Source organism: Kryptolebias marmoratus, linkage group LG11, assembly GCF_001649575.2.
Source record: "Kryptolebias marmoratus isolate JLee-2015 linkage group LG11, ASM164957v2, whole genome shotgun sequence".
In the NCBI taxonomy this organism is placed as follows: Eukaryota; Metazoa; Chordata; class Actinopteri; order Cyprinodontiformes; family Rivulidae; genus Kryptolebias; species Kryptolebias marmoratus.
This window is the reverse complement of record NC_051440.1, coordinates 10,568,541-10,591,852: the sequence shown is the minus strand read 5'-3', so window position 1 is coordinate 10,591,852 and position 23,312 is coordinate 10,568,541. Positions and strand designations below refer to the sequence as shown.

Genomic DNA, 23,312 nt, shown 5'->3' with positions numbered 1-23,312 from the left:
CCCCCCCCCCCCCCTTCTCCTCTCATCACCCCTGTATTCTGGAGGAGAAACCACAGACTTCCTTCCTGCTCCTTCAGTTTGTTTTTCCACAGCGCTAATACGCGTCCATTTACCATTTCAGCATGTTCCGCGTTACCAGAAACTGCTCCAAGCAACTTTCCTAACCTATTTGTTTATATACATTTTAAAAAAGACAACATTATTTTCACTGACTTTACTCATTTCTTCTCTCCCCCCCACCACCATCATCTTTTGGACCTGTCGTCCCTCCCAGACTCCCTCGGGTTTGCTGCTGGCTCACAGCCCGCTGCTGTCGGGGATCCACTTCTGGAGCAGCCTGAGCCCCGTCGCCCCGCTCAGCCCCGCCCGGCTGCAGGGCCACGGCTCGCTCTTCCAGGTAAGAAGGTGTGTGTGAGAGAGATGCAAAGCGGAAGAGAGAGAGGGAGAAAGACTCAAAAGAATAGCAGAAGAGAGGAACAGACGGTGCATTCAAGGGTTCGTTGTTTACTGGAAGTGCTCTGAAGCGGAGGAGGAAGTTGTGAGGCCGGCCTGGTAAAACGTGCTCTGCGGCTGCTGCAAAAAAAGTCCTCACTCCGACAAATGCTTAACGTGCTTTTATTTAAGATGTGAGGGGAAAAGAGTAAAAAGACGGAGCGCCTTTTCTAAAACCTCAACATCTATTAAAAGTTTCGGCTTTTTCAGACTCGATTTAATCGTTGGTCAGGTTTTTTTTTTGGCATAACAGGAAGCTTCATAAAAAGTGGTGGGTTTTTTTTTTTTGGTTATCTGCAAAGCGGCAGCCACCAACGGTTGTGAAACAAGTTGGGACTCTGTGAGCAGGTCCTGCAGAGGTGTCCTGTTTCAGCTCTCGTGAGAGGGAGAGGAAATCCTGTGAATACTTCCTGTTTGAGCCCGGGGGAGCCGGTCTGAACAGGGCGGACTGGTTTGAGAGCTGCTCCTCGCTTCTGAAAGCACACAGACGCACAGCGCCGGGCTCTTTGATCGCAAACACTGCTGCCGAGTCGTAGGTAGAGATGAGAAGGAAGGAAGAGGCACAATGAATTTTTTTTTTGTTGGGGGGGAGGGGGGGATATAACCCAAAATAAAAAAACAGGAAACTGGAGCAGTGACAATGCTGCAGTTCCTCACCGGAAAGCTAACGCTCAGCCCGTCTCTCTCTCTCTTCATTTGCAGTTCCCCAGCCTAATCAACGGACACATGCCTGTCCCCCTCCCAAACCTGGAAGGAACACCCTCCTCCCTGCTCCTGTCCCCCAACACCCACAAGTCCTGATCCTGGGTCTGTGAGAGAACCTCAACAAAGGGTCGTCCATCTCCAGAAGAAAGTTTCTCACCCATCATCCTCATCAGCAGACGGGCTCACCTTGTTGAATCAAAAGAAAAAAGGAAGAAAAAAAAGAGAGAGACCTGATCTCACCTTTTTTTTTTTTTTTTTTTTTTTGCACTTGAGTTGCTCTGAATTCAAAGCACTTGGTTAAAAAGAAAAAAAAAAAAAAAGCCATACGGCACGATGTCTGAGAGACACGTGTGACGACAGCCAGACAGCACATTTCCACACGGACACGCTCACCGCGCATCGAAAGTTCAGGTGTTTGAAAGAAAGTGGGGTTCTGCTGAACGGCTACGAGCATTTAGTGTCTTACCTGTTGTAGATGAACTCGGCTTGGAGAAAGTTGGGAGTTCCCTGGGACCTCGCTTCTGTTTCCACAGAAAAAGGCCGAACTGGGAGAGAAGGGAGTACTTTCAGGACCGGAAATGCAGTTTCTCCAAAAAAGATATCCTTGTAAACACAGAAAACGAGCCGACACGCTGTAGTAACTCTGCCACGGCTGTATGTGGTGCTGTAGCACCACTGCAGAAACCAGAGAACGAGCTGTGGAGTTCGTGCACGAAGGTTCGGCTCCGGGTGCAAATCGTAAACAGAAAAGGAAGAGGACGCTCTCCGGTCGTTGCTTAGATCAGAGGTGAGGCATCACCGCACAGACATGCATGCAGGGGTGGCGTTTCAGGATCTGTTCACTCCAGAACCCGCTGACAACGGGATGAAAGCACTAAACACTTCGGATTAGTTGATTTCCTACAAGTGTTCGTTAAAAATGCGCGTGCGTAAGAGCTGAGGGCTTAAATACAAACATGCTCGCTCACGCTTCCTGTAACGTAAATCTTGCAACCCTTACCTGTCCGCCAGCTGAGGTCCACGATGACGAGCAGCAACTTTGCATTTGGTTTTTTAAAAAAAATTACAACTCTGACTGAACTGACGAGCTAACAGCTAGTCGGAGCTGGACCAAAGTGGACCGCTTTCAGTCGCAACATGACTCAGATCTCAAAGATTTCACAGCAGTTTAATTTTTTTGAGGCGTGACATTGATGCTAATTTCACATTACATGATTCTCCTGGCCCTCCTGCTATAAGTGCCCCAGGCAGGAAGTGCTACAGCTGCTGCTACCGCTATCGTCGCCTACAAATAACCACGCGATTCAAAGTAAATAACTGTAACGTAAAATTGAAGCCGATGTAAAGATTTACTTGAGTGGGGGGGGGGGTTGAAGTTATTTAGGACGGCAGCAGTCCCTGTTGGTCTGACTAGCCGTTAGCTCATCAGTCCATTCAGAATTCAACTATTTCTCCAAGCTGAGGTCGTTCAGAGAGCCGTCTCCAACAGGTAAGATAACTGTTCACACATGAGCCCCATGTCAACAGAACCTGAACCGTCGCTTTAAGTCGTCTGATTCTATGCAGTTTTGTCATTTTATTCGTGTAAAATCCTGTTTTTATCCTCTTTTAAGGTGATCACAGAGCAAAACGGCTCGTGGTTTTTGTATGTAGTGTATTCACAGATAGTACCAGCTGTGCCTTATTGTCCTATTTTTTTACTTTATTACTTTAAATGAAGACGAGATTTCAAATCAATTAAAAACCTTTTTTTTTTCAGTTCTTATCTACTTTTTTTTTTATACTGGACTTGACATACAGTTTGTATCCTGTATGGGTGTTTTGTATTGTGTAAAAAAAAAAAAGAAAAAAGAAACTGTCATTTTCAATAAAAAGAGCATTGAATGCTTGAACACAAAGTCATATCAACGTAATGAAGACAAAGCCATTTTTGGTTTAAACTTTTAAATTTAATCATCTTTACTCTGAAAAAAAAAACCAACCTCAAAACATGAGGGGGGCGTTCGCAACAAAAATCCCACACCAAGAAGTATTCACAAAGAGTATGATACAAAAAAAACATGTTAACACTGTTAAATAAACCGTGACTCAGATCCGACTCAGTTGGGGCGGGGCTGGAGGGGTTAAAGGTCAATTTAACAGTTGATTGAAGCAGGACTGGCAGACTGGAGGAATATCTGCGACACACAAAGGCAGCGGTGAGGATCTGACAGCGGGAGCTCACACGCTACACGTCTGGGGTTATAAAGGTAACAATGAGGCGTGGTCACCCTTCCAGGAACGCCAGAATTATTATTTATTAATATTAACCAAGTTTAGTCTGATCTGCTTGTTAGTCGTGACATCCTGGAATGATGCGCCAACCTGTTTGAGTGTCAGGATGAGAAGTAATCAGGGTTTGTTTTTTTTGTGTTTTTATTTTAATGACAAAGCCGGCCTCGAACCCCCGACCCCTACCCCAACTGCGGAGTACTCGGTCACAAATGATCTGCGAGACATAAAACGAGACGCCGACCACCTCCGAACTGCTACAGAAACGTCCCTCGGCCTGCGCGCCGACGCACGCCGAGGGACGTCCAGGTGGAGGTGAAAGTCAGCGACATAAAAAAAGGAGGAAGGGGGGGAAACAAAAAAACATCACTTCAAAAACAAAAACATCTTAAAAATCTATACACATGGCATGTATTCGTTAAAGTGACTGAGCCAGTTAGAATTCTAGACAGTAGTTGGGTTTTAGCAGCAAATTCGTTTCTCAATAAATATAGATGTACAGAATATAAATGTCTCTTATCGGAGCCGAGCTGGGCCGGGCCGGGCTCGCGGACAGAACCCGGCAGGAGAGAGAGAGGAAGGGTCGCACTGAGGACGCGTTTCCCCGGGAGGAGGAGTGACGACGAAGACGACGACGACGTTCATCTCTGGGTAATGATCCGTCTGCAGGACTGCTGGGACATCCTTCCACAACAAATCAAATTAAAAAAAAAAAAAAAAAGTCCAGTCCAGAAATTTTAAAACAGCATGCTTTGTCTTCTGCTTTTTCCATTGCCTGGTGAAAAACAGAAAAAATATATATATTTAAGCTGCATTTTTGTAATTTAAGACTAATATACCATTAGAGTAAACAGGAAGTACAACCAAACTATCAGGAAGGTTTGCTTTGTTCTGTCTTGAATTTCATAACTTGCTTTACAAAAAACAGCAAGTTTTTGCAGACACTGAGCTCAGCTGTGGTGTGGTCGTAGCTGAGAGTCATCATGAATTCCTTTCTTGAGCTTCACCAGACGGCCAAACACGCCAAAACCATCCCAGGAGCCGTTTTTTTGGCGTTACATGCAGGTCGAAACGGATGAGAAAGAAAGAATACAGAAAACTAGCCTCCCCCACTCTTCGTCCCTCACCTGATTCGGGGTACGAGGAGTTCCGGTAGCCGGGGTCTTTCTGCATCTGCATCTCCTTCAGTGTAAATATGGACATGTCTGCAAAAGAGAAAACCTGTGAGTTGGACAGAAGTCACCTGACGAGGGACTTGGATCGGGGAGGCGGGAGCCGATCCTCCCCGCAGGGCGTTTGCACAGACGCCCTTCAGGTCGGGCTGCATTACAGCGCCACAAAGAGATTACTCACTCTCTGGCAGCGTGTGCAGCCGCGGCCCCAGGCTCCTGAAGTACGGATGCCTCATTGCCTCATCAGCAGAAATCCTCTTCTTCGACTCGTACTGAAAGCCGGGACAAACAGGAGTTAGAAATAGAAGCTCGCAGCTGTTACGGATTAACTAGAAATGAGTCAGGGGTCCACCACAGCGTCCCGCTTTTTTGTTTTTTTCCCCCCACAAAAAATTAAAACGGCATCGTGAGAAGTCACCGATTTCTGATTTCTGTCATCACATTTGGTTTGGAAAAAAACAAACAAATAAAAAAATAAAAGCTTACTTTCAGGAACGACCCGAGCAGCGAGATTCCATCGTTGTCCAGCCTGCGTGGAGGAGGGAGAGGAGGGAGAGCGGGGTCAGTAAGGTGGGAGAGGGAGCTGCGGGAGCTGAACCGCCGCTACCAGCAGCAGTACAACGACTGAAGACATCTGCAGCAGATTGAGTGGGGGGGGGGGACGGGGGGTGACTCACCGATGCTGGCGGGTGTAAGGAAGGAAACCGAGCCAAACGCACTCAACTATTCCACAGGATTTCCTTACAGGAAGTGACAACGAGTGCACACTCCTAACTACACGGCTCAACTAAGGTCTAGAAGCTGAACACACGAGCTTCCTGGGTTTAATACCTGACTCACAGGGGGAATATTTGCTCGCTCTCTTCTCCAGGGATTAGTGAACTAACAAGAAAGGCGAGCGGGTTGTTAGCTAAAGTAAAGGGGTGTAAAACTTTTTAAAAAAACAAGTAGAAGTCTCCCGTCTTACCTGGGCGCATGGTTAATGAGAGACTGTGCTTTGTACTTGGGGAACTTGTAGGACTTGAACTCATCGATGGAGGATATTCCCGGCCAGTTGTCCTCGGTGGGAGTGCCTGTGGAGAGACATTCAGTGAACTCGTTTTAGAATCGGGCTTCATCGCGCCAGGTGGAGGGGGGGGGGCAACATGCCGGCTTTAATGTGATTACAGGCTCGTGTTAAAAGGTTAGAGCGGGTTCCCCTGGTCAGCAGGGGGCAGCACTGACCTAACAGCCTGAAGATGAGGTGCAGCTCGTCCTCCACCGTGGAGCCGGGGAACAGGGGCCTGCCGGCAGCCATCTCAAAGAATATACAGCCAACACCCCTGGGAGGATTCAAGACAGGAGGAGGGGGGGTCATGAAGAGATCAGTGACATTAATCATGTGCCATTCAAACCCATAGTGTCAAATCTGGATTTTTTGGGGGTTGTTTTATCGCCTTGTGCCTCCAGGGTGTAAACATACGGACGCCAGCCGTCGGTCGCCCACTCACCACATGTCTATCTGCGTGGAGTACTCGGAGGAGCCCAGCAGCACGTCGGGGGGCCGGTACCAAAGCGTTACCACCTCGTTAGAGTAGGTCTTCGTCGGCACCGACTTGGCCCTCGCCAGGCCTGTGGAGCAGAAACGCAGGCGGGTCAGGAGGATCCGACGGACTTGTTGAAGACGAGTCGAAATTGCAAGTTTTCAATCTCTACAATGTTTGTGTTTATCACGCAGCGTTAGTGAAATATTTGCCTTTTGAAACAAAAACGTAAATAAAAGATGATCCAAACCCCTTTCCTCCATCCTCTGTGCCACGAGGTGCTAACTACTGATAACTGTCACTTCAAAACTGACCAAAGGTGACATGGAAAATCTCTGAATTGGATTTTTTTTTTTTACCAAAGTCAGCGAGTTTGAGTTCCCCTCTGTCGTTGATGAGCAGGTTTTGGGGCTTCAGGTCTCTGTGGAGAACTTTCCGCCTGTGACAGTAGGCCAAGCCTCGCAGGATCTGGAACAAAAACAGCTAAAAGGGAAAAAAATAATATATTATTTATCAGATTAACAAAAAGACTAAATTAAATGCACAGCAGAGCATCTAAATAAATTTAAACTCCTCTTCAAAAAACTTCTGAAAGCAACTCTGGTTCAGGTGCTGTGTTCGGCCACCAGGGGGCAGACTAACAGTGGTTCTGGCCCCAGCAGCAGCAGCAGCAGCAGCCGAGGAGTCGGCTGGGCCAGCAGGCCGTCTGAAGGCTCACCTTGACGTTGTGCATGCTCAGGATGTTCCCGCAGTCGTCCATGTACTGCTTCAGGTCTTTGTCCTGGAAAAAAAGGAGGTCATGAGAAAGAGCCACGGGAGCTGCAGCGTTTGGTAAACAACTCCGACTCGGCAGAAGGTCATGAATAACAATAACAACAACAACAATAATGATGTGAACCAAGGTGACCGCGGAGGTTCAGCCAGCCTCACCAGGTATTCAAAAACCAGTGTGAGCGACTTGTCTGTGTGAACGATGTCGTGCAGCGTCACGATGTTGGCGTGTTTCAGGTCCTTCAGTAAAGACACTGGAAAGAAAAAGGAAAAACAGGAAATAAAATAAATAACTCTGTTAGTTTTACAGACACTGAGCTAAGATTAGATGTGGTAAACACTGATCCCCAACATGTTCTGAGCAACATCAGATTTTGGTTAGAAATGTGACTTTAACTACGTGGAGTCAACTTTGTCCGTCTGTTAGCAAAATATCTCATGACCCACCAGGCTGATTTTAACAAAACAGTCAGGATACAATCCCTGGATGTACATTTACAGCTGATTAACGTTTGGAGTAAAACCAACCCAAGAAGGCTGCCACAGCCAACGGATTTTAACAAACACAAAAAGGGCTATAATTCAGCCAGTTTGACAGAAAGTGTGCTAAAACTCAGTGTGGTAGTAGATTAGAGTTGTTTACAGCACATACTCTGAGCGAGACGTTTCAGTGTGCTGCATGGGATCGACCACAGCTGCTCTGACTTCATCGTTCCTCAGCACACTCTAAAACTCATGGAGGCTGGTGGAGGATAGGCATTCCTAAAAGGTTTTTACTTTAAAGCGAGTTCAGCTGCTCGCTTGGTCAAAATTAAGCTATTTCTCCAAACTGAAGCTGTTCAAAGAGCCATCTATGACAGGTAAGATATTAACCTTTCCACAGAGCCTCCCCTCCATCTGCACACAGACGAGCCCCTGACCGGGACTTCACCTGAGCCGGCTCCGAACACTCCTACCTTCTCGGATGGCCGTGCACGGCGCCCCCTCCTCGTGCTCGAGCCTGATCTCCTTCAGCGCCACCAGGTTCTCCGTCAGCTTGCTCCTCCCCTTGTAGACCGTCGCGTACGTGCCCTGGAGAGGGGGGGAGGGAAAGGAAATGAAAAACGAGACGGGGGAGCAAAGCGGCACGATCTGGTCGTCAGGGGTTCTAGGTAAGCCGCCGTGAGAGCAGGAAGTGAGGTGACGAAGATGAGGTCATAAATCCCACATACCTCCCCGAGTTTGTCCAGTTTGACGTATGTCTCCAGCTTCCCGAATCCAATCTCTGACTGGAGGAAACAGAAAGGAACAAACATTAACGTTTGTTTTAAATAAACAGTTACAAGAAGGGGAGGGGGGAGAGAACCGCCGAACTACAATCACACCTGACGCCGGGACTAACACCTGTAGGCTCCTGGCTCGAGAGGCGAGTTCAAACCAAACTGAGTGCATCAAATAAACAGCAGGGTTTTATTGTAGCGCTGAGTCTGGAGCCAAATGTTCTGGGTTCAGCTTCTCAAATGTGTGGATTTGAAGCCTTTGTTTCGCTGCAAAAGTAAAAACAAACGACCGCTCCTTTCCTTTTTACCAATTATCGCTCGATTAACTAAGAAATCTCATCTCAAACTGAATAAAACGCCTATAACCTGCAGGTGTTGGGTGCTTCGGAAGTTAAAAACACGGGGCTCCTGCTGAGCTGAAAGGTCAGAGGTCAAACATTCGGCAGGGGTTACAGGGACAACCCTGCAGGGCAGCGGGTGTGCAGAGCGTTGGTTGGTCCTTCTGGTCTGCTTTTGACAGATGCAGATTCAGAGTTAAAAAAAAAAAAAACACGAGCCAACTTCAGAAGCTGGGCCGCAGCGAGCAGAGAGGATGAGCTCAGACGAGGTGTGAGCTCTCACTTCTGCTTCCTGGTAAAAAACAAAACAAACATGCCTCTAACGGCCTCCCTGTGACCCCCCCACCACCACCTGCCCGCTCGCTTCGTTTAACTTTCACTTCTGCTCGCAGACGTGCTCCCTCTGTGAACACCGTATCCACAGAAAACACTCCTCCGGTGCCGTTACGCAACATTACAGAGGTTCAGATGAATCTGTCCAGGAACGCTTCAGGTCTAAATATTTAAAAACCTGCGTCTCGTCTAAATATTTGTGTTTTGCTGACGGATCCAACCGGAGGTAAGAACGGCGGAGGTAAGAACGCCTCACCCCTGTGTTCCTGATGGTATCCCGTCAGACGCTCAGGACGCAGTTTCTCAACTTCTGCCAATAATAACCGGTTTGAGTTCCTCTCTGACAAACGGCTGGAGGTAAAGGTTGTCAGGCGAGTCGGGTCAAAGGGGGGGATTTGTTTTTAAAACCTCCTCGGGCGTGTGACGTCCCTAATAACACCGGGAGTCGGGGGATGTCGTCTGTTCAGACGCGGTTCTCAGAAGAAAAAAAACACCCGTCTGAACCGAACGCGGCGCCCGGCGTTCACCGGTCGTCTTTAACGTCCTCTCAGAAAGTTTAACCCGCGCCGAGGAGCGAGCGGCGTTTGCTTTGGCTGTGGTCCGGAGGGGCTGACGTCACACAGATTCCTGCACTCCGAGACCTCAAAGAAAACTTTTAGAAACCAGTTTTTACTTTTGTTTCGTGTCCGTGCTGAACTGGACCTGGTTGCGAATCTGAAAACGGGTTGCATGTAAGTGCGTATAAATGGGACCGGGTTGCTTTTTCTTGGGAGTTGACTCTGTGGAAATAAACTGAAATGAATCAAAAGTAGAAAATAATGAAGACCCTGTTCTTCCATGTTTTCCTAACAGCTAATAACTCCTATAATCTGACATTTCTGTCCGTCTGATCGCTCACCAGCGAGGCTCTGCGGGAGCGTCGGCTCAGCGGCTGGTCGAAGGGCGGGCTGCTCAGCTGCAGCTTCTGCAGGTAGCCATCGGGTATCCGGATGTCGGCCGGCAGGGACAGCCGCTTGTTCAAGTCCTGCAGGCAGAGCACAGAAACACACCAGTGAAGACCTGACACCTGTTTGAAGAAACTGAAAACTCCGACTCAACATCAGTGTTTAGTGAGTTCATATACGAGCACGAAGGTTGTGTATCTTTAGCTAAAACAAAGATTTGTTGAAGAATTTGGGGGTTTAAAAGCACTACGCAGTAATCTGTTTGACTCGTTACATGAACCATGTGGATAGTTCCCATCATGCACTTCCTCGGTTTGTTAGATCACTTTTAATCCAGCGGCTCACTGCTTTGACTCGACCCCCGCCTCGTCCTGAGGTACGTTTGAACGTTCACACCCTTCTCTTCTCAACCAGCTCACACAAATGAGCCAAATAGACCCTTTTTCCCCCCACACTTCAGCCCGTGGAGCCTCCCGAGCGTCGCCGCGGTGACTCAGCTTTTTTTTTTTTTTTTTACAGCCAGTGACGCTCAGACATTCAGCTTGAGTTACGAGAAGTAGAAAGCAGAAGGAGCTGATGCACGGCCAAGCAATGTCACCGGACCGGTTTTCTATGGTTGCGTGGAGAGCCGCCGCCGCCACCGCCGCTGTCAGGAACAGCCTCGCTCCGAGCGCAAATATTTGATTGGATTATGCAACGGTTCGCACGCCATTATTAAAACTGCGTCTGGTGACACACGGGCAAATCTCATGAACCACTGGGAACATCCAAAGAGCGCATCTACAACTGATTCACTTAAACCCAGTTTAAAATGGCCGCAGCAGCCAACTAACCCTAAAAACACAGAAAAATGGTTAAAATTTAGTTAATTTTACAGATATTAGTTTAAGATTTGGTGTGGTAGTAGCTAAAAGTCATTCATAGCACATAAACAAAATGCCACTCATTGTGTGAGATATTGTTGGAGTCAACCCCGTTTGTCTGTTAGCAAAATATCTCATGACCCGTTAGACAGATTTTAGCAAAACTCTCAGAAAGTAACCACAGGATGTGCCTCTACGACTGACTATCTGTTGGAGTCAACCCAATTGGAGACGGCTGCTTTTTAACATCTCTTTAATCTCCTAATTTTGAATCTGCAGTCACATAAATACCAGACGCTCGGTTTAGTCCCGGTCTGCTCGGATGTTTGTTCGTTTGAGGAACATTAATTCCAGCTCGGCCGCCCCGTCGGTTCTGTTCACACAGCCAGAACTGGAGATTGAGTGATGCCACCCCGTCACCTGACCTTTGCACCCCCCCACCACCCCCCCAGCCCACCGTCCTGCCGTCCAATCGACTCGGTCTAATCCGTTACAACAGGAGCCCATCTGGACCGTATTACATTAATCCCTGTGATGTAATCCCCAAAACAGCCCCTGCTTCCTCTGCGCAGCAAGACAAACCCGGTCTACCGCCCGACCACAGGGAGGGACGTTATCACTCCCCTCCTGCTACTTCTCTTCTTCTACTGTCCCTTCGTTGAGCGATCTGCGGGCACAGAATCACCGAGCCTCGCGGTGATTCACTTCGTCGACGTGCCCGGGGTTAATCCCGCCGCTCGAAGCAAACATTACGTCTGCTTGGCCTGAGAGACTAACCCGGGGTGATTTCTGCTTCTGTCCAAATTGCAATCATCCTAATCTGATTGTGAAACAGTCACAGGAAGCGTGAGGTGTGCTTCTTGCACACGCGGTTCGCAGCGAGAGGTGATGCGTCACGTCTGTGTGTGGGCAGACCAGAAAGAGAACAATGCCTAGCTGCTTTTTATGTTTTGGGGTTTTTTTTTTTCTTCGTGCAATCTCTGCACGCTTGGCTCGTCTTTGCAGATGCAGCTATCTGCTCGTAAATCCCCGGCAGCAACAGCCGAGGAGCAGAGCGAGAACCGCCGCTCTTCGGAAAACTCATTTAGCGTCTGTTCACGGCTAAAACGGCAAACATTTTTACGGTAAAAACAAAAAGTATACAGCCGTTTTACTGGTTTTGTGTAGCCGCGCGTTACAACTGACACAAGTCGTTTTCTTCAGCACAAAAGGGGACATGCAGTTGTCCTGACTCCTGATTTATGCCGAACGTTCATCCCTTAAATCCCATTAGCTGCAGTTAGTCCATTAAGACTTCAGACTCCCACACACACTCTCACACACACAGGTGCACTTCAGCTTTTAATGGTCCGAGATGGACTGAAGGCTGCAACTGTGGTTAAAATGTGAAGCTGCGAGAGAAACATAATGGCATATAATGCTGAAAGTCCTCAAATACCACGTTAATTGTGATGAAAGCTCCCCATCTGCTCTTAATGCTTCTGAAAACCCAGCCAAACACAAGAAAGGGACAAAATACAGCCGACAAGTCCACCCATTCCTGTTTTGTTGCCTTGTTAAATGAAACCTGTTCATCTGTTCAGGATCACTACAGTAAACTAAGTTAAACTCTCCGCTGGAGGTGGGAAGAGACGCCTGCACACGAGTGCTGAAATCCCCAGAAGAAGAGATTCATTCAACTATTAATTAACAATCTGTGCAAAGTGACGCCTTCAGTTTTGTAACCCGGAAGGTTCCAACACCATCCATCATGTGCCAGGCGGGTCATGGAGGCAGCAGCTTGAGCAGAAGCCCAGATATCTCTCTCCAGGAGGATTCAAGGAGTTCCCAGGCCAGCAGAGAGACATAGTCTCTCCAGCGAGTCCTGGGTTTTCCCCGGGGTCTCCTCCCATCCAGGGGTCATCCTTATCAGATGTCTGAACCACCTCAGCTGGTTCCTCTTGATGTGGAGGAGCAGCGGCTCGACTCTGAGTCCCTCACAGATAACCAAACTTCTCACCCTGTCTCTAAGGGAGAGCCCAGCTACCCTGCAGAGAAAACTCATTTCAGCCACTTGTGTCCAAGATCTCATTCTTTCAGTCACAACCCAAAGTTCATGACCACAGGTGAGGGTAGGAACGTAGACCAGCAGGTGAACAGCTCCCTCTTCACTACAACAGACCGGCACAGAGCATCCAGTGCTGCAGAAGCTGCACCGCTCCGTCTGTCGATCTCAAGTTCCGTTCTTCCCTCACTCGTGAACAAGACCCAAATATACCCTAAACTCCACGAGGACCACGGCCTCAGATTTGGAGGTGCTGATCTACATCCCACTGAGAGTTGGAGATCACAGCACAGTGACACCAACAAGGACCACATCGGGCCACAGAACCGGAGCCTCTACGCCCCTTGGCTGCACCGGTTCCAGTATTTTTTCCTTTTTAATTACCTTAATTTCTCAGCATAAACTGATCTTAGTCTAAAACTAAAGTTAAATTTACTTATAAGTTATAACACACTGATCTACTGAGGTGTAATATTTTACATTTTGGTTTCAGAGTTTCAGATTTTATTTAATTAGACTATTAAAGCTTTTTTTTTTTAGGTAATTTGGAAACATTTAGAGCTTAGATTTTAAAAAATGCATGTAGCTAAATTTGGTTACTTTAAAGGGAACCAGAAAGGGTTTTTCTATAAAGTTTTCACATTATGTAACCAGTAGAAGAATGTAAATGTCAGGCTGCTCGGCCTGGTGTGTGTGTGTGTGTGTGTGTGAGAGAGTGTGTGTGTAGGCAGAGTTAGTGGAAATAGTAAAACCTTTTCAAACCACATTTCAAAACTCTGTTCAGAAAAACAATACGTGGAAGCACAGCGTGTATGTGTGTGTGTGTCTGAGTGCGGCAAAGATTATGTGAGCTGCTGAGGTCTTCGTGTGTGTGATTATGATGAATACGCCCACGCAGAGTTACAGCGTGGAGCTCATCTGCTCTTTGCAGAGACGCTCAGGCTCCTTCAAAAACAAGAGAACCTGAGAGAAAGCTAACAGAGAGGTGGCTGAAGAACCCCGACGAGCTGCTGCTGAGCAGAGTCACGAGTCGGAGAGTCCTTTAATATCAGGAAGTGACTCAGGCACAAAAAACAAATCCCCGCTTCGACGGGCGGAGAGGACACCGACGAGCTCACCTCCGCAGAGATGCGTCTGTTCCCTTTGTTCCTCAGACAAACACCTGTGGGCGACTGCACCTCGTCGGAGGACGTTCCCGACGCCTGGTCGCTCTCCCCGTCCGACCCCATCTTCGTGTTCTCGTGAACGATATCTGAAGAGGAGGGGGGGGGAAGAGTTCAACGAATCTGTGGATACACAGGAGGACTCCACAACAGGAAAAAACAACAACAACACACTCTGTCACTTTCTGAGCTCCGTTGGTCACGTTGAGCTGAATCATGCCGGGGACACAGAAGAAGTAAATAAGGTTTAATGCGCCTGACAGATTTTATTTGGGTCAGAGACTCAGGGCCTCATTAGAAGAACTTGTGCACCAAATATATTTGTCCTCCTGTTCAGATACTTATATAAAAAGACATTTCCATTCAGTTTGGAGACTGTTGACATGTTGGTCAAAGCTGAAAACGTATTAACTGTATCAGCTGAAAGAATAAAAAAAACAACTTTTTTTTATGGCAGAAATAAAAAACCTGGATTCTTTAAAGCGTGTCTCTTTGCTAACATGTTCATGTGTTCGCACATCAATTTAGCCTTTTTTTTCTAACTTAACCCTGCTTTAAACTGCAACAACTTTCCACCTGACCTGTCTGGTGTGTTCCTTGGTCTTCATGATGCTGTTTGAGGCTATTTAAATTTGCAACAGTTAAAGTTAAAAAAAACTGTCTACATCAACTCGCTGAGCTAAACTCAGGTCTGGTTTCATTTTCGAAGCCAAGTAAAAACGTGACCGTGCGCGGCGTTTCGGCGTCTCACCGAGGCGGCTGCCGTTGCGAGGCATGACCATGAGAGAGCCCAGACCTCCGCCGATGACGCTCTGCGGCCGTCGGATCGGCGGCTTCTTAAAAGAGCCCGTGTACTGGTGAAGGAAGGAGTGGACGCTGTGGGCCGAAGGAGGCCGGCCGTTCTTCACGATGGGCTCTGCGGGACGAGACGCACACATCGGGTTAGTGATTAGAAATACGGAGGCCCCCGGCGCCCCGTGGAGCGCTAAACCCGAGCGTGTCACCAACAGGACCGGTGCGATGACAAAAAACAGCAGATCTGAAAGAAAAATATACTCCATGTCAGCTCAGCGCCGTGTTAAAATCTTTAAAAAGTTGACGTTTTGTTCTGTTTTCCAGGCTGAAAATGAATTTACACGATAAAAGAATCTCACACAACAGAGCCTGAACGGATGAGACAGAACATTACGTTTCAGCTATTTTTACATTTTAGCTTAGACTAGTTTAAGTTTTACTAAAGAGGCAGGTTATAAATATCACACATGTATTATTTTGCTTATAATGATCATATAAACCTGATGTTACAGTCAGTTATTGATGTTTCCTTGTGACTTCTGTGAGGTACAGATACTTGAAAATATGTCAAAAAACCATAAAAGAAGAGTTTTTAAACATCCTGTGTTTTCAGTCTAGAAAGTATGAAAGGACACCAAACTTCCCTGTTCTCTCTGACCTAAATGTTGTTTTCTGTTCAGGTACAAAGTCAGACTGGTACATAAATACAGAAGAACAATGTTTGTAAATATGGTTTTTAAATTTAAGAAAATAAATGAAAAGAATGGCTCGTGAAGCATAACTTTTAATTTCAGTTTCGGTCTGAACCATGTATACTGTAAGGAATAAAAGATGTATTTGTATTAGACTGATATTAACTTACAGAACAATCAAATTTTATAAAAAAGTTCAAATATCATGCTGACCAGATGTCTGAACCTCCAATAAATGCATCTGCAAATACGATTTTCACTTTTAAATGAATATTTTCAGATGATTCTAAAATAAAATGTATTTGTTTACATACACAGACTTTACTTTTATTTTACTGTATGTTTCTGATAAGATCCTGTTAAAGAAGCAAAATATCAAAGTTACTCACGATAAAAGTGCAGCATCAGTCAGAATCAATTTAACTCAACTTTTAGTTGTTTCCATCTCATAAATGACCACTTCTAACAAAAAGCAAACCAAATACTTTCCTTTGAATGCAGGTTTTTAGAGAATAAACGAGGACATTACAGGCAGGAAACTGCACAAAATGTACGCTGTTACATATCAGTGATAGAAGGTAATTAGGGAGTAATTTGTGAACTTTTGTACCGACCTCCTGCTCCAAAACTGAGTGAGTAAACATCTCCTTCATGGCTGTAATATCTGATCGTGACTCATCCTCATTAAAGAAATAAGATAAATAAATTAATGAATGTTTTAGGAGCCCTTTTTATCGACTAAGTAACAAGAAAAGAGTTTTTTTATTCTTTTTAACGATGCACAAATGCAAGAGTGGAGCGTTCGCACATTTCAATGATCTCTCCACGCTGTGGGGGTAGCGTAGGCTGGAGTTTCAGATATTTCTGGATATAGTGAAACGCTTAAACCAGATAGCAAACGTGAAATGTTACATAAAAAACATAAATAAAAACCCTTGGTGAGAAAGCTATAGAGCTTTGTTTGGTAATTCTTAGATTTTAGCGTCTGTTAATTCATGTTCGACCTGATCCTTAAAATCAAATTAAAATGACCCTAAATTTACTGTCTTATAACGTTTTTTACTGCACTTTGGCACAACCAAAGTAGGCGAAGGTTTACAAAGATTATTTTTATGATAATTAGGAGGTGATGACCCTGTTTGTAAGCTCAGACAAACTACAGACTGGGAGCTCTGATCAGAGCTGGAATCAGGTTCTTGTATCAGTTTGTAAGCAACATTAAATAACGGCTCCTCGAAGCTCTGACATTTTTTTTTCCAGGCGTTGTCTAATGTAACAGGAGAGGATATCGCTCCTAATGCCTCAACTGCCCCATTCGGGGTGCGGCCCGCTCCACTTACTCCCTCTCCTGCTAAAAAGAACTTTACTGCGTCCACGACACTCCTGACCAGGAGGCTAATATACTACCAAACTGGACATCTGCAGCTCCACCTACATATCCAGGCTGGATTAGAGGCGGATTGTGGTCTTTAAGGCTAAATAACCTGGAGTCTGTCCTGTTAAAGGTCCTGGATGTCAGATCATCCTGAGCACCACGGTGATGTGTTTATTATATTTGAACAGAGCCAACTCTTTTTGCAACAACGAATAATTCAGTCTAAGGACAGAGAAAAAGATGTAAAGGAAACTAAAAGACACAAAGTAAAAAGTCCAACAGCATATATAAAGGAGCCTACTGACTGGCAGAAAAGGCATGAATGGGTCTAACAGGGGTGAAAGATTTATTGGGTATAAAGTAACACCCAGTAAAACACCAACTCTGCTACTGAGGCGAGTGCAGCTGTAGTCACAGGGCAGACGAGGGGCGGTGGGGGTGGGTGGGACGGCAGTTCCAAAGAGGACGGTTCTATGAGAGGATGGAGATATGGATTTAACAGATTAACGTGTCTCTCCGTGTCAAATCGGGGTCAGAGGAAAAGATGTTTTTCTGTGTTTATGACCGATGGATTTGTCTGGTCTCCAGCTTCCAGGATCGGCTGAGCCTCGGCGATCGTTACAACGTTTCCAACAGCTGGCACGCCCAAAGATGCAGCCCCGATTTATTTGTTTTCCTTCCTGTACGCTTACTGTCTGGGCTTTCTTAAGTTTGTGTGAAGGATTCCTACAGTTTGGAGGAAAACTGAAAGCTAGGCAGCCACGTAGTTTCAGTCCCTTCTGTCGACCCTCCTTTATCTCCGAGCAGCTGCTGCTGGCCGGAGTTATGAGCGTTACATAAGCCGATCAGAACCAGAACACTTTCCCCAATCACACAGTTCAGATCAAATCTCATCTGGCCACTCCATTATGTCTCGTCTCTGCCCCCGCTCACTGTTGCACAGGCCGCTAAGCCCCTGCCTTCGACCCGTGCTCAGTGAGACACTGCGTCCTCCCCCCACCCCACCCCCAGCCTGTTTAACAAGCACAGGACACTCCGGCCAAACTCTGCGTTAATCGCGGCACAAAAAGCTCGTTACAAAACCCCCCGGTAGTTCTCAGAAAGTAGTGGCAGGGAGGGAGGGGGATGGAAAGAAGAAAAGAGGGTCAAAGCTGAAAAAAAATAAATAAATAAAATAAAAAAGACGGAGAGGTGAGCAAAGCAGGGCCGAGGGCGAGGAAAGGTGTCGGCTGGCTGCACAAAGTCACCCAAGTCGCCGTGGCAATGTCATGGAAACTCCAGAATGTTTCCAGACCCCGAGCGCCATGGCAACGAGGCGGCTGCGCACCGATGCCCCCGCCTCGGCCCGAGCAGATTTTGTTGAATATCAGCAGTGATAGAGAGCCGCGGCGCCCGTGAAGGCCACATTCTTCGGACGGTGAACTATGTCAGCGTCTGTTTGAACGGAGCAAATGTGCCCGCGGCGACATGGAAAGGGCAAAAATAAACGCGAAGACTGATCTCTGAACATTTGTTTTTGGATGTTTATATCGGGGGACGCAGCAGTTGTCTCGGCCCGCTCTGATTCCCACAGAGGTTTTATAAAACTCTGAGCTGCTGATTCCAATTTAGGCTGATTTCTATCTGATAACTATTTCACATCTCAAACCTAATCCTTTATTCCCTTAATTTCTACCCGAGTCGTAAACCTGTGTTCATGATAAAACGCTTAGTTTTTTTAACTTGAACTGAAATCTGGACAGAGCTATTTTCACAATTAAAATGTGAAAAATTCAGAATATCTCCTTAAAAAAACAGATTTTAGTTCCTTAATGTTAAATTTTTCTTTTGGTTTCCAAACCTCCAAACCTGAAAGGGCATCAGATCACAGGACAAAAGCATGTATTTTAACGAGACCTCAATTTCACGCACACCGAAGCAGAGTTTAACTTAATATTTGTCAAAATAAAAAGTAATTCAGACTTCCTGTTAGATGTGTCAGATTGTCAAATCGCTCATTTTTACTTTAACTACACGCATGACAAATTATAGCCTGACAATCACAGCTATTTCACTAATAAATCTTTAGTCACATTTGTCCACCTTTCAAATTAAAGGTCTCACACAGAAAAATGGACTTTAATTGGTCATCTGTTAAACTGGCAGCTGCTGCAGATAAACCTCTGGAGAAAATAGTTTCATTTTAGTAGCTTTTGTGCTTTTTTTGACCATATTTGTACCAACTTGCAGATATTACAAACAGCTAACTTTGAGTCTTCTTCACTCAGTAAATACGGTCCCTCTACAGCACTCAACTTACGGTCCGAGGGCCACATTCGGCCCGTTAGCCTCCTGCATCCGGCTAAATGGGATAAATAGTTGCCCACCCATGTCCTTCATAGATGATGTTTTACTGCCAGTGTGAATTAGCGAGTTAGCACGTAGCTACAGTGACCGGAAACAAAATCCAGCTTTTGAGTTTTAGTTCAGCCAGTCAAACTAAAGCTTGTTCAGCAGTCATCGGCACATTTCCAGTTCAGTTCATTGATTATTAGGCTCCGATAAACAGCAGCAGCATTACAGATGGTGGAAAACTAAACTGTTTTATTTAGTATGGTCTGTTTCAGATATTAAGCAAAAAGTCAGCTAAAATGTGAATTTGGGTTAAACTGTATGAGTTAAATTTCAGCTAATAAATCCTATATTTGGTGTTCAGTTTCATCTGGGCAGTTTTTACTCAACACGTGGTGGTGTTTGAATATTGAATCAAACAGATTTTACTGAATCATCCTTGAGATGTTGAGATGTGACCTGGATTCCTGCGCTCAGATAAACTAAAAGCTACTTCCTCGTGGCAGCCGACCTGGATGTTAGTGGCTCAAATGAGCATTAGTAAGCAGCCAGAATGAGACAGCAGAGGCACTTCACGCTACGGTTAATAAAACCTCACCGCTGTCCTTCAGGCCGTTCTCCTCGATAGTCATCTGCTCAGCCAGCTCAGACATCGACTCGTCGATTGTGTGGCTGCCTCGGAGCGTCTGGGTGAGACGCCGCTTAAACCTCTTCATCTTCTCCATGGAGCTTCCGGGACGGGGAGGCCTGAGGAGAACAAAAGGGAAAAAAAAAAAAGAAAAACAAACGTTACACATAACACAAGATAAGAATAAGAGCCAGCCGGTGTTCGCTCTGCAGGAGCAGCTGCTCTGTTTGTCGCAGCAGGCCTCGGCGTTTCTGAAATCTGTTACATAAAACTTCCTTTAGGTGAAAATACCGCGTCCACCTGCAGGCGTTACATAACCCGACATCAAGAGTGGGAAAAATGTGATTAGATCATCAAGAATCTGAGAGGGTGAACAATAAAAATCAATACGGGAAAGGTAATTATGAGTCAGCTCACTCAGGCACATCACTGCATTCCTCCCTCTGGGAAAGCATGACAGGCTGCTGAGTGATTCTTACGGGTGACTTTAGAGCTCGGCTCCTGGCACACGGGACTGTAAAAGCAAGGGGATTATCAGCTGAACACTGCAGGACCAGCCTGGGCCTCGTCGAGCTCGACTTGCACCTTCCAGCCGCTTTTAAAAAGTGCGTGAGGGCAGGAGGTGCGAGGACAGGAAAAAAAACCCTGAAAGATTTCAAATGGAGATTGATTGTGTTCGTAGATTACGGGCAGGTTCTCCATGTGATCTGGAGTCTGGCTCCAGGCTCCTCTGCAGATCTGGACATGCGTCTGTCTGTGATGGCGATGAGTAAGGCCAGACGTGAAAACACACGAGGCGTAAACGCCCTCTGGGCTTCGTTGTCTGTCAGCCTGGTCTCTGCTGGCAGCTCTGTGTGGCTTTCAAACATCACGCAACAAATCCAGATCTATTCAGGCAAACATCTGTTCTCAACTCACGCCAACATCTGCAGAAAACTTTCTGCTCACATATCTGACTAAATAAGAGGTCAACGAATACGAGTTTTTCTACGGCCAGTGTCAATCTGTGCATCTTTCATTTATCTAAATATAACAACAGAATCCTGTATTTAACAACCCTTAGAATAACTTGTACACTTAAAAATAATATATAAATGAGCATTCTCGCTTAAAAGAAATAAATTATGGGCTGGTTGTAGCAGCTGCTGCTACAGCTTCCTGTTCCTCTTTGGTAATTAAATAAGTATGAACAGGCCTGGACGGCAGAAGATTTTTTTTTTTTTTTTTTTTTTAAACGTGACCAATATCATCCAATAACAACTTACTCTAAAGACAATCACTGACTTTGTGCAGATGTTTGCACAGCTGGAATGGGCAGAAAGTTCATTTTGTCGAGTCAAATGTATTCACGAGCAAATTTAAAAACAACAAGGGCTCTTAATTGGAAGAAACTGCGTTGAACCTGTTTATTAAAAGAAAACAGGTCAAAGATAACACCCAGGTGTTGTGAAAAGGGCGTTTTTTTATTTTAGGTTTCTAAAAAGGATCACATTGGAGCACATTCGACCAGACTGTCGATATAATATCTGTGATAATATGAGCAGCAAAACTTCCAGAGAAGACACCAGCAGGAGATACAGCTGAAAGTGGCTGCCAATTTTTAAAAATGCATAAATGCTCATTCAAAAAAAGGGTTAAATTTCCTGTTTTAGTTATTTTATACACCAAAGTTATAAAAGTGCCTTTTCTACACGAAACAACACTAAAAATTAGGATGACAAATGTCTTTTTCTACAGTATTTGCCTTGAAACAGAGATGAAACAGACATCCCCCCCCCCCATCGAGACTCTCTGGTGACAGATTCACATTGTGAGAGCCAAATGTGTTGCTTTGAGACTCCAGCAGCTCACGCCACACCGTCACACGTCAGATTCCCCAACAACAAAACGAAAGGAGAGCAAAGCAGCGAGATGAATCACTGTAATCGACGACTGGCGCTTCGGAGACTCTGAGAAGTCCAAAAAGAGTTTTACAAAGTGTGCAGTCAGAGTTTTAAGAGGACAACCAGTCTGTCCTCTTTTAGTCCACACAGCAGCAGACTGACCCGGGCTCCATGCCCCGGCGAACTGGGTCGGCTCAGAACCGAGCACTAATCTCTCTCCGTCATGCGTCAGTTCATCAAGCAGAGCTGAACTTGTCCAGCGCTCCGGTTTTTAAAAACGGGCCTTTTTCAGTTCCAAATTCCCAAACTGTGGCCACAGATGTTTCCCTCCTGGGTTCTGCTCTTCATCTTTTTTTTTTTTCTTTGTTAACAATAAAAACCTAACTTTCAGCTTTAATATCATTAGGACGACACTAAGTGCGACAGCAGCTGTTCAGATTACATCCCAGTGAAACGCTGAGCGGTCCACAGCTTTTTCTTTAGGGAGTAATTCAAGTTATTTTTAGTTCCCTAAAAAACTAATAATTCTGTGTCATTTTTCAGGAGTTAGTCTGATGGAGACGAACGGTGACTGGACTGTCACAACGGCTTCGGGTCGGTCCGTTTGGCTCCAGGACGTCATCTCCTGAACAGCTCAGTGCTTTATCGACCCTCCTGCTGCCGTCTCGCGCTCACCACTGACGCGTTGCTGCAGCAGCATGAATAAACACACTCATAGCTTTGATTTTAAACACAAACACACATAATAATTCTCCCCCGGCGAAGCCTCGAAGGAGGTACCCAAAGTCTTGACTTAGAGTGTATTGTGGATCAGATGAATCGATACTAATTTACGTCCGCATACCCGCTATAATTCTGTTATTAAAGTGTAAAATGTCTTTGCTGTGTTTATAATAGACGAGGATAGAAGAGATCAGGATTATTCGGCTTCAAATGAGGTCAAATTGACGAGCATTTGATTGTTGGATTCTTCTCAGTTTCTATGGCATCATTCAAAACGAGCCTCTGAGCTCATGAAGGGCACGTCTCCCAACTACCCAGGATGTGACCTACAATCCAGATAGCACATTATATTCTGCGTGAAACGCTGGGAGCAGCAGCACAAGAGGAAAACGGGGCCTCCTGTGCTCTCACATCCGCTGGCGCCGGTTCCTGTTCTGGGGCTGCGTTTGGACCCGATCCCCGTCCTGAGCTCTGGGTCTGCCCGGGCTGGCTGGAACAGAGGGGTTCTAGCTCTGCGCCGTTTCAGGATTTGTCACCATGGCAACCCCTGCTGCCCCCCCCCCTACTACCATGTTAAAAAATGCAGAGCACTGCAGGAGCCCCCCTACACCCTCAGGTCTCATATTTTACATCAAGCCTCCCTCTCAGAACCAGCTCATGGGCAGCTCTCTGGTTTCGTTATCCAAGCGTGCCGCGGCATCCTCCCCGGCTCACAAACGTACGCAGGCGAAGAGCAGAGGAGGAGGAGGAAGAGATGCTGCTCTGTTGCGACAGCAGCCATATGTCCTGTAGGGACTCTGTGCCCCCCCCCTCCCTTCGCCGCCCGCTGTGCTGACGATCAACACAGAACAAGGCTGCAGATATTTGTGCCGCCGTTTCAGTTTCTGCAACACAAACCGCCACGCGGTGTCTGAGCCGTGCACGGAAAGCAGGAAAAGCAAGGTCGTGGCTTCCACATGACCCCTGCGTGGCTCAGTAAAACTCCGGGAGAACGAGGGGGGTCTCCC

General features: G+C 46.2%; 2 protein-coding genes across 5 annotated transcripts in view; one reads left to right on the top strand and one right to left on the bottom strand.

The window, feature by feature from the left end:
* The window catches only part of LOC108230089 (ETS domain-containing protein Elk-3), a 10,350-nt gene extending 7,251 nt beyond the window's left edge, over nt 1-3,099 (top strand). The window contains exons 5-6 of one of the 2 annotated variants that reach the window (XM_025003657.2): nt 275-405; nt 1,195-3,099. In XM_025003657.2, coding sequence (XP_024859425.2) covers nt 275-405; nt 1,195-1,207 — 144 coding nt within the window. In that variant the 3' untranslated portion in view covers nt 1,208-3,099. The remainder of the gene's footprint in view (nt 1-274; nt 406-1,194) is intronic. The other variant, XM_025003656.2, reaches the window with a different exon arrangement.
* A 904-nt stretch (nt 3,100-4,003) lies between these two features.
* The window catches only part of LOC108230088 (cyclin-dependent kinase 17), a 28,469-nt gene continuing 9,160 nt past the window's right edge, over nt 4,004-23,312 (bottom strand). Inside the window, exons 2-17 of one of the 3 annotated variants that reach the window (XM_017405985.3) lie at nt 19,670-19,818; nt 14,630-14,794; nt 13,834-13,967; nt 9,763-9,888; nt 8,146-8,202; nt 7,891-8,005; nt 7,094-7,188; nt 6,882-6,944; nt 6,523-6,646; nt 6,131-6,251; nt 5,865-5,962; nt 5,608-5,713; nt 5,127-5,169; nt 4,822-4,912; nt 4,596-4,673; nt 4,004-4,243 (exon numbers count right to left, since the gene is read on the bottom strand). In XM_017405985.3, coding sequence (XP_017261474.1) covers nt 4,206-4,243; nt 4,596-4,673; nt 4,822-4,912; nt 5,127-5,169; nt 5,608-5,713; nt 5,865-5,962; nt 6,131-6,251; nt 6,523-6,646; nt 6,882-6,944; nt 7,094-7,188; nt 7,891-8,005; nt 8,146-8,202; nt 9,763-9,888; nt 13,834-13,967; nt 14,630-14,794; nt 19,670-19,796 — 1,581 coding nt within the window. In that variant the 5' untranslated portion in view covers nt 19,797-19,818 and the 3' untranslated portion in view covers nt 4,004-4,205. Of the gene's footprint in view, nt 4,244-4,263; nt 4,674-4,821; nt 4,913-5,126; nt 5,170-5,292; nt 5,523-5,607; nt 5,714-5,864; nt 5,963-6,130; nt 6,252-6,522; nt 6,647-6,881; nt 6,945-7,093; nt 7,189-7,890; nt 8,006-8,145; nt 8,203-9,762; nt 9,889-13,833; nt 13,968-14,629; nt 14,795-19,669; nt 19,819-23,312 lie in introns of those variants that run through there. The other 2 variants (XM_037978108.1, XM_037978109.1) reach the window with 2 other exon arrangements.